The 8934-nt window shown below is 60.7% G+C and overlaps 1 protein-coding gene across 1 annotated transcript; it reads right to left on the reverse strand.

The window, feature by feature from the left end:
• Positions 1 to 1422: 1422 nt before the first annotated feature.
• Positions 1423 to 8416, reverse strand: LOC310891200 (uncharacterized protein; the record flags this gene model as incomplete). Its single annotated transcript, XM_083853481.1, has 6 exons — positions 7262 to 8416; positions 3184 to 3247; positions 3054 to 3087; positions 2829 to 2918; positions 1893 to 2191; positions 1423 to 1558 (listed from the first exon to the last, which is right to left on the reverse strand). Exons 1-6 carry the CDS (start codon positions 7419 to 7421, stop codon positions 1423 to 1425), a joined length of 783 nt encoding a protein of 260 aa, XP_083709607.1. The 5' UTR covers positions 7422 to 8416.
• Between the last annotated feature and the right edge of the window lie 518 nt (positions 8417 to 8934).

Here is an 8934-nt window from a genome sequence, read left to right on the forward strand (position 1 = left end):
AGAGAGTGCACTGGCACCACTCAGGGTTCAGTGCAGTGAGTCCAGAGAATGCACTGGCACCACTGGGGATGCAGTGCAGTGAGTCCAGACAATGCACTGGCACAACTGAGGATGCAGTGCAGTGAGTCCAGAGAGTGCACTGGCACCACTGGGGATGCAGTGCAGTGAGTCCAGAGAGTGCACTGGCTCCACTGGGGATGCACTGCAGTGAGTCCAGAGAGTGCACTGGCACCAGTGGGGATGCAGTGCACTGAGTCCAGAGAGTGCACTGGCACCACTGGGGATGCACTGCAGTGAGTCCAGAGAGTGTACTGGCACCACTGGGGATGCAGTGCAGTGAGTCCAGAGACTACACTGGCACCACTGGGGATGCAGTGCAGTGAGTCCAGAGAGTGCACTGGCACCACTGGGGATGCAGTGCAGTGACTCAGAGAGTGCACTGGCACCACTGGGGATGCACTGCAATGAGTCCAGATAGTGCACTGGCACCACTGGGGATGCAGTGCAGTGAGTCCAGAGAGTGCACTGGCACCACTGGGGATGCAGTGCAGTGAGTCCAGAGAGTGCACTGGCACCACTGGGGCTGCAGTGCAGTGAGTCCAGAGAGTGTACTGGCACCAGTGGGGATGGAGTGCAGTGAGTCCAGAGACTGCACTGGCACCACTGGGGATGCAGTGCAGTGAGTCCAGAGAGTGCACTGGCCCCACAGGGGATGCACTGCAGTGACTCCAGAGAGTGCACTGGCACCACTGGGGATGCAGTGCAGTGAGTCCAGAGAGTGTACTGGCACCAGTGGGGATGCACTGCAGTGAGTCCAGAGACTGCACTGGCACCAATGGGGATGCAGTGCAGTGAGACCAGGGAGTGCGCTGTCCCCACAGGTGATGCACTGCAGTGACTCCAGAGAGTGCACTGGCACCACTGGGGATGCAGTGCTGTGAGCCCAGAGAGTGCACTGGCACCTTGGGGATGCAGTGCAATGAGTCCAGAGAGTGCACTGGCACCAATGGGGATGCAGTGCAGTGAGTCCATAGAGTGTACTGGCACCACTGCGCATGCACTGCAGTGACTCCAGAGAGTGCACTGGCACCACTGGGGATGCAGTGCAGTGAGTCCAGAGAGTGCACTGGCACCACTGGGGATGCACTGCAGTGAGTCCAGAGAGTGCACTGGCACCACTGGGGATGCACTGCAGTGAGTCCAGAGAGTGCACTGGCACTACTGGGGATGCAGTGCAGTGAGTCCAGAGAGTGCACTGGCACCACTGGGGATGCAGTGCAGTGAGTCCAGAGAGTGCACTGGCACCACTGGGGATGCAGTGCTGTGAGCCCACTGACTGGCTCAGAGAGTCTCAGTGCTCAGAGAACCACGCCCCCTCCCTTTAGGCCCCGCCCCCTCTCCCGTTAAGCCCCGCCCCTCCCGTTAGGCCCCGCCCCTACCTGCAGAAGCGGGGTCGGAACCCCCGCTGCCCCCGGGTGCACTCAGGGGGGGCCACGGTGGGCGGGGCCTGCCCGCTGGGGGGCGGGGCCGCGCCCCTTTGCTGCTCCCCCACAGGGGCCTGGAAGGGGAGGGAAAAAGAAAAAAGGGGGGGGTCAGGAGGGGCCCCAAAACCCCCCCGGGACCCCCAAATTGTCCCCGCGTGTCCCCTAACCCCTCCCCCAGACCCCCCCCAAATCCCCCCACAACCCCCCAAATACCCCCAAGACCCCCCCAAATCCCCTCACTACCCCCCCCGAGCCCCCCCCAAATGCCCCCATTTCCCCCCCCCCCGGATCCCCCCCCAAATGCCCCCATTCCCCCCCAAACCCACTTGTTCCCCCCCCCAAACGCCCCCCCAAACCCACTTGTTCCCCCCCCAAACGCCCCCCCAAACGCCCCCCCCCGGTGCCCACCTCGGTGGCCCCGCCCTGCTGCCAGTGCCCCCCCCCCGGCGGTGGAAGAAGAGGGGGAGCCAGCGGCGGCGGCGGGGCGGTGGCAGCCGGGCGCCCCCCTCACCCCCCGGCCCACCCTTGACAGCAGGGGGGGCAGCGGTGGCAGGAGCACTCGGGGGGGCCGGGCCTGCGGCGGGGGGGGCGGGGCCCTGCCGCGGTGGGCGGGGGTAGAAGCGGCGGAAGCGGCGGCGGTCGGGGGCGTAGCGGCTGCCCTTCACCGGGACCCCCCCCGGGCCCGTCACGTTGGCGGCTTCGGGGCCCTGCAGGGGAGGGGGAGACGCGTGAGGGGGCGGGGCTTGGGGAGGGGGCGGGGCCAGGGGGTGGGCGGGGCCTGGAGGGGGAGTGGGGCGGGAGCCGGGGTGGTTACATGAGGGTAAGTGGGGATGGAAAGGGGGCGTGGCCTAAAGGGAGGGGGCGGGGCTTAGCAGGGGGCGGTGTCGGGGGTGGGCGGGGCTAATGGGAAGGGGCAGGGACTGGAGGGGGCTGGGTGGAAGGAGGGGGCGTGGCCTAAAGGGAGGGGGCGTGGCCTACGTAAAAAGGGGCGTGTCCCAGGGTGAAGGGGGCGTGACCTGTGCAGGAGTGGGCGTGGCCTGTGCAGGAGTGGGCGTGGCCTGTGCAGGTGGTGTCCCCAGCCCTATATGCAGGGCAATGGCCCGAGGGGTGTGGCTTTCCTAAAAGAGGGCGTGGCAAAAAGAGGGGGCGTGGCCTGTGCAACGTGGGCGTGGCGATTCGGAGGGGCGTGGCCTAGGCGAGAGGGGGCGTGGCCCGGGCCAAAGGGGGCCCCAGCCCTCCATACAGCACGATGCCGAGCGAAAGGGGGCGTGGCTTGAGCGAAAGGGGGCGTGGTTCGAGCGAAAGGGGGCGTGGTTCGAGCGACAGGGGGCCCCGCCCACCTACCTTCACGCCCTGCACGATGTCGAACTCGACGGTCTCCCCGTCGCCCACACTGCGCAGGAACTTGCGGGGGTTGTTGCGCTCGATCGCCGTCTGCGGGGAGGGGGGGGGCCCCAAAAATTTGGGGAGGGGCCCCAAAATTCCAGGGGGGGTCCGCAGGGAGGTCCTGGGGGGCACCCCAAAAAATTTTGGGGGGGGGGGGGGGTGTTTCAGGGGGGTTTGGGGTACCTGGTGTACGAAGACGTCCTCCTTGGTGTCATTCCTGGGGGGGCGGAGTTAATGTAGGGGGATTAATTAAGGCAATTTGTTCCCCCCCCCCTCCATAATTTGCGCCCCCCCCCCAATTTCCCCCCCCCACCTCTTGATGAAGCCATAGCCACAGCGCACGTTGAACCACTTCACAGTGCCCAGCACCTGGGTGGCTGGGGGGGGGGAGAGAATTTGGGGTGAAAAACGTCAGTTTTGGGATTCCTCTTAGTGCCCCCCTGACCCCTTTAAGTGGCAGGGGGAGTCCCCAGGACGGGCAGGTGCCCCCCCAGTCCCTCCCAGTAAGCCCCAGTGATCTCCCAGCAACCCCCCCAGTAACTCCCAGTTAACCCCCCCAGTGACCCCCAGCCTCTCCTAGCTCCTCCCAGTTAATCCCAGTAGCTCCCAGTTAACCACAGTAACCCCCAGTACCCCCTCAGTTACCCCCTAGCCTTTCCCAGTAACACCCAGCCCCTCTCAGTTACCTCCAATACCTCCCAGCTACCCCCAGTTTTCCCCCAGCCTCTCCCAGTTTCTCCCAGTTACCCCCACTATGTGGGAATGGAAATGTTGTTTTTGCAGTGTTACATTGTATAGAAGGAAGGAATGTGGTATTGAAATATGCTTACAGTGATAAGAAAGCTTAACAGAAAACCTTGTAAAATGCAGACAGCCGGACTCCTTAGAGCAATTAGGTGAAAATCACGGTGTCAAGTCAAATCAGATAAGTGATGAAACATTACCACTTCAAACAGTAAAAAAGTCAAAAGAAGCTTGAAATTTAACAGGCCAGCAACTGAAGGCCAGGCATTGTCTGTGAAGCATCAGATAGATTGTGAGCCTGGATTACCCAGTCAATGGGGAAACAGGGGAGGGTCCTGTCATCAAAAAGTATATAAACTGGGTTTTGGAACTAGTGGGTGCGCTCTCCTGCTTGTGGGGCGCCCGCCATTGCAATCGCGAATAAATTACTGCTTCGCTGAGCTCCTCGCCTGAGCCCAAGTTGTTGGCTACGGAGCGTTTCTCACAATTTGGGGGCTCGTCCGGGAGCCAGTCGCCTACCGGGGAGCCCCACCGCCGCAGCAGCAGGAAGGCATGCCCCGCTGATCTCAGGGTCCTGTGCAGCGACGGTGGTGGTTCTGCGGAGAGCTGCCAGAGGGCCCGAGGCTGATTAAAGAGGCAGGATCCGTGAAGTAGTGGGGAAAAGGAAGAAGGTAGACACTCAGGGTTTTAAGAATTGATCCGGTAACTCTGTGCACAGACCAAGGTAAGAAATATTAAGTATTGCTTTGGGGGTCGGGTGAGACTCTGTGTGCCGTGTGATTGAGACGTACTTTTGTACGAAGCGAGTGTGGGGTCCTGATCCGCGGTGCCGCAGCTCCGCGAGGGGCGCAGGCAGAGACGGACGAAGCGTGAGATAGGGGAGAGAAAGGAAGAGTCTCGGGAAATTTGGTGTGCGGTAAGCCTTGCACGGGGTAGTGCTCGGAAGTACACCAGGGAAATGTGGTGTATGGTAAGCCCTTGCACGGGGAAGTGCTTGGCAGTACACCAGGGAATTTTGGTGTGCGGTAAGCCTTGCACGGGGAAGTGCTCGGAGTACACCAGGGAAATTTGGTGTGCGGTAAGCCTTGCACAGGGTAGTGCTTGGCAGTACACCAGGGAAATTTGGTGTGCGGTAAGCCTTGCACGGGGTAGTGCTCGGAGTACACCAGGGAATTTTGGTGTGCGGTAAGCCTTGCACGGGGTAGTGCTCGGCAGTACACCAGGGAATTTTGGTGTGCGGCAATCCTTGCACGGGGAAGTGCTTGGCAGTACACCAGGGAAATTTGGTGTGCGGTAATCCTTGCACGGGGAAGTGCTTGGCAGTACACCAGGGAAATTTGGTGTGCGGTAAGCCTTGCGCGGGGAAGTGCTTGGCAGTACACCAGGGAAATTTGGTGTGCGGTAAGCCTTGCACGGGGTAGTGCTTGGCAGTACACCAGGGAAATTTGGTGTGCGGTAATCCTTGCACGGGGAAGTGCTCGGAAGTACACCAGGGAATCTGGTAAACTCATAGGTGTGCGGTAGCCCTTGCACGGGGAAGTGCTTGGCAGTACACCCCCATTTTCCAGGATAGGAAAAATGGGAAATATGAGTTCCAGGGGACAGGGAGATATCCCTGGGGGAGCGCCTCCCGACTGTCCTTTAGGAAGGATGTTGAGAAATTGGAAGAATAACCCCAAAACTAAGGAAAAAGATAGGAAGAAAATGGTTAAATATTGTGTATCAGTCTGGACGAAAGAACCAATTAAAGGAGCAGCAGTATTTTGGCCAAAATACGGGTCTGACAAAGATTGGGTATGTCAGGCCTTAAATTTTTATGTTAATAACAAATTTCCATTTTCGGAAGAAGAATCGGAGTATGCAGCTTGTTGGATACAAGGAATAAATTTGGTTTTGAGCAAAAATCAGAATAAAGAGGGAAAGAAAAAGGAAGAGACAAGTGATAAATGGGACCTTCTGGATAACTTACCTCCTCCTTATAACCCCCAAGTTGCTGCAGCAGCAGCGGCTGCCGTAGCAGTTCCTCCGAAAGAAGAGACAGGAACTACAGATAACATTAGCTCTGGGAACAGGAGGTACCCCGAACTGGTAAAAGAATTAGAACAAGGCAGAAGAGGTACTGAGAATTTTGCCTTCCCTGATACTAACAGCACTAACACTAACTGTGTATCCTCTTAAGTGAACTTCCCCCCCTCCTTACCAGCAGAGAGGTTAGGAGTTTCCTAGGACCTAACTTATACTCTTGGGGAGGGGGAATTACGTATATAAATATGTTGTTTACAGGGAAAGAAATGGGAATGGTCAGGAGGAGAGCTGCTATACAAAAATGGGAAAGAACTCATCCTCCAGGACCAGGGGTAATACCGGCAGGGCAGAAATACCCACTTGCCGATCCTGGCTGGAAGAATAATAGTGTGCAACACAGAAATCATACGAGAGACTTGGGGTCAGAATGAGAAAGTACTTGGGGATGAATCCTGAGGACCCGGTATCCCAAGGGCTCTTGAAAGCTCATTTTGTGATTGAAGCCTGCCAAGATGCACAGAAAATGCTCCAGAAGGTGGGGGGGATGTAGTGACCAGTCACTGGGGGGCCCTCCTGCGGGAGGCCCTGAACGTGTGTGTCAAGAGGGGAGATGAGAAGGAAAGCAGAGGGTGAAACTAATGGTACTGACAGCGTAGCAGGTAGTCAGGCAGAGGGTTGGAGAAAGAGGAAGAAAATCTTCAGGGGGAGTCAGGGCCAGGATGGAAAGGAGAGGAAGAGAGATGAAGGAATGGCAGGCAAGGAAAGCTACCCGTGTTGTGGCCTGAATCTTAGCAGGGACAGGCTTTGATGGGATGTTTTAAGTGTGGGCAGGCTGGCCACTTCAGGTAGGAATATCCGGAGTGGAAGAAGGAAGGTATGGAATTAAGTTGGCTAATGACTGAGACTTTGGTGAAAGTACAGGCTGGAGAAAGACAAGAAGAAGTGTTAAAAAGGGTTATGGAAGGTGTTAAAGGTGTGGTATGTAATGTTTGACAGAGCTGTTTTTTGAATGAGTTGGGAAAGTTGAAGGAGCAGGGAAAGAGGGTGTAGGCACTATCTAAGTAACAGTCTAGAGGTTTTGGTATATTTGCTGTGGTGTTTGGTCAGTTTCCCAAGTATCGAGAAGGGGGGGACGGGGGGGGCAGCCTGCTCCACCAGGGGCCTCTCCACAGGCCGCAGGGGGCTTCGGCTCCGGCGCCTGGAGCGCCTCCACCCCCTCCGTCTGTGCTGACTTTGGTGTCTGCGGGGAGGTTTCTCGCTCCTCGCTCTCCCAGCTGCTGTTGAGCAGCAGGTTTTTGTTTGTTTGTTTGTTTGTTTTCGGAGTGTTTCTCACAACTATCCCCCCCAGCCTCTCCCAGTAGCTTCCAGCACCCCCCAGTTACCCCCCCAATCTCTCCCAACCCCCCCAGTACCCCCCAGCCCCTCCCAGTTACCCCCCAAGGCCTCTCCCAGTTTCCCCCAGTACCCCCCTAGCCCCCCCAGTTACCCCCAGTGAACCCCAGTACCCCCCAGCTACCCCCACCCCACCAGAGGAGTGTGGCAGGGTGAGGGCTCATCACCCCAAGGCCCCTGCACCCCCCTCCTAACACCCCCGGTGAGCACGGCCTGTCCCCGCCCCTCACCCAGCACGGGCTTGGCACGGGGCACAGCTGCAGGCTCTGAGGTAACGGCCGGGGGGGGAGCGGCAGCGGCACCGGCCTCTGAGGGGGACGGTGGCGGGGACGGTGGCGGAGCCGGGGGGGAGCCGGGCGGCTCGGCAGGGCCCTGCGAGTCGCTCAGCATGGCCGCGGCCACCGGGGGGCGATAGCGGAGAGAACCGGGGGAGGCTGGTAACAGGCCTGGTCGCTGAGGGGGAGAGAACAGCGCCGAGCTCCGACCCTGTCGCCGCCGCCGCCGCTTTTGAGGGGGTTCTGCCCGGGGCTGCCTCGCCAACGGCCGCCAGGCTCCGCCCCCCCGGCTTCGCGCCTTGCCCGCGGCTCCCCATTGGCTGGCAGGGAGCGGGGGGGGGAGGGGAAGGGCGGCGATTGGGCGCGTTATATTTTGGCGTTATATTGGGTTATATTGGGTTATATTGGGTTATATTGGGTTATATTGGGCGCGTGGCGGGCACGAGGCGCGCGGCACCACGTGGGGGGAGGGATAAAGGCTGGAGCGGGGCGGAGCATGCACGAGTGGCAGCGCCTGTCCCTCCCTGTCTCCCCCCTCCGCTCTCTGTTCCCGCATGCAGAGAAGCGCCGCCGCGCTCATTTGTGTGTGTTAACATAAATTTACTTAACGTCAACGTCTGCGTTCGGCTGGGGGTGCTGCGCAGTGCCGGGCGGGGCAACGTTTGTACGTATTTAAAGAAATGTACGTTTTCATAGGTAAAAGCGTCCCGCACCTGCGGTGATTTGCATAAACTTTCATGATCTGGGCGTGGGGGGGGCGGAGGATTAACGAGGGCCTTGCCGGGCCGTTAATTGCCCTCACTAAGCTCATTTGCATACAAGCCGGCGCTTCTCGCCGCGCCGTTGCCATGGCAGCCGCTCGCCCCCTTCCCAAGATGGCGGCGGGCGACGCTCTGCCCGCCGAGCCCCGTCTCTATGGCCGGGAGGGCCGCGCGCATGCGCAGTGTGGGGGCGGGGCCGCCGCTCCCTCCCTCCCCCACCCCTCCCCGCCGCGCATGCGCAGCTCCGCTCCCCGCCTCACCCCACCGTGCCCCTCCCTTCCCGCGCATGCGCCGCGGCGGCGGGGCGGGGCGGTGGCTGCGCGGCTCCCGCCTTGCGCATGCGCAGAGCGTCCCGGGCGCTCTTCCCCCCCCCACTTAGGGCGGACGCTCTCACCGCGGGGGGATCCGCGGGGGGGGCGGGGGAGGCGGCGGCGCTCCCGGCGCATGCGCAGTGCGGGCCGCGGGGTTGCAGCAGCCGGAGCGGCGGCGGCAGCAGGCGGCGGCTGGGCTCGCGGACGGGGGGGGTGAGTCCGGCGGGGAGGGGGGGAAAAACCGGGGGGGGTAAAATTTGGGGGGATCGGGAACCGACCCCCCCCCCAGCAGGGTGCCGAATGGGCTCGCCCGGCGGGGAGGGGAGGGGGAGCGAGGAAGGAGCGCGCGGGGCCCGCGTGGCGCCTCCCCCCCGTAAGGCGCGGGCTCCCCCCGGGCCCCCTCAGACCGGCGGCGGCGGCCGCCCCGCGAGGGTCGGTCCTGCTGCTCCGCTCCGCTGCTGCTCCGGCAGCTTCTGGGTTTGTACCATAAGCTCAAAACGAAAAAGATTAAAGGAATTCTGGGAAAAGATGTACCTATCCCGCGGACATCCCCACG

Source organism: Anser anser (assembly GCF_964211835.1).
Source record: "Anser anser genome assembly, contig: HAP1_SCAFFOLD_170, whole genome shotgun sequence".
NCBI classification, from domain to species: Eukaryota; Metazoa; Chordata; class Aves; order Anseriformes; family Anatidae; genus Anser; species Anser anser.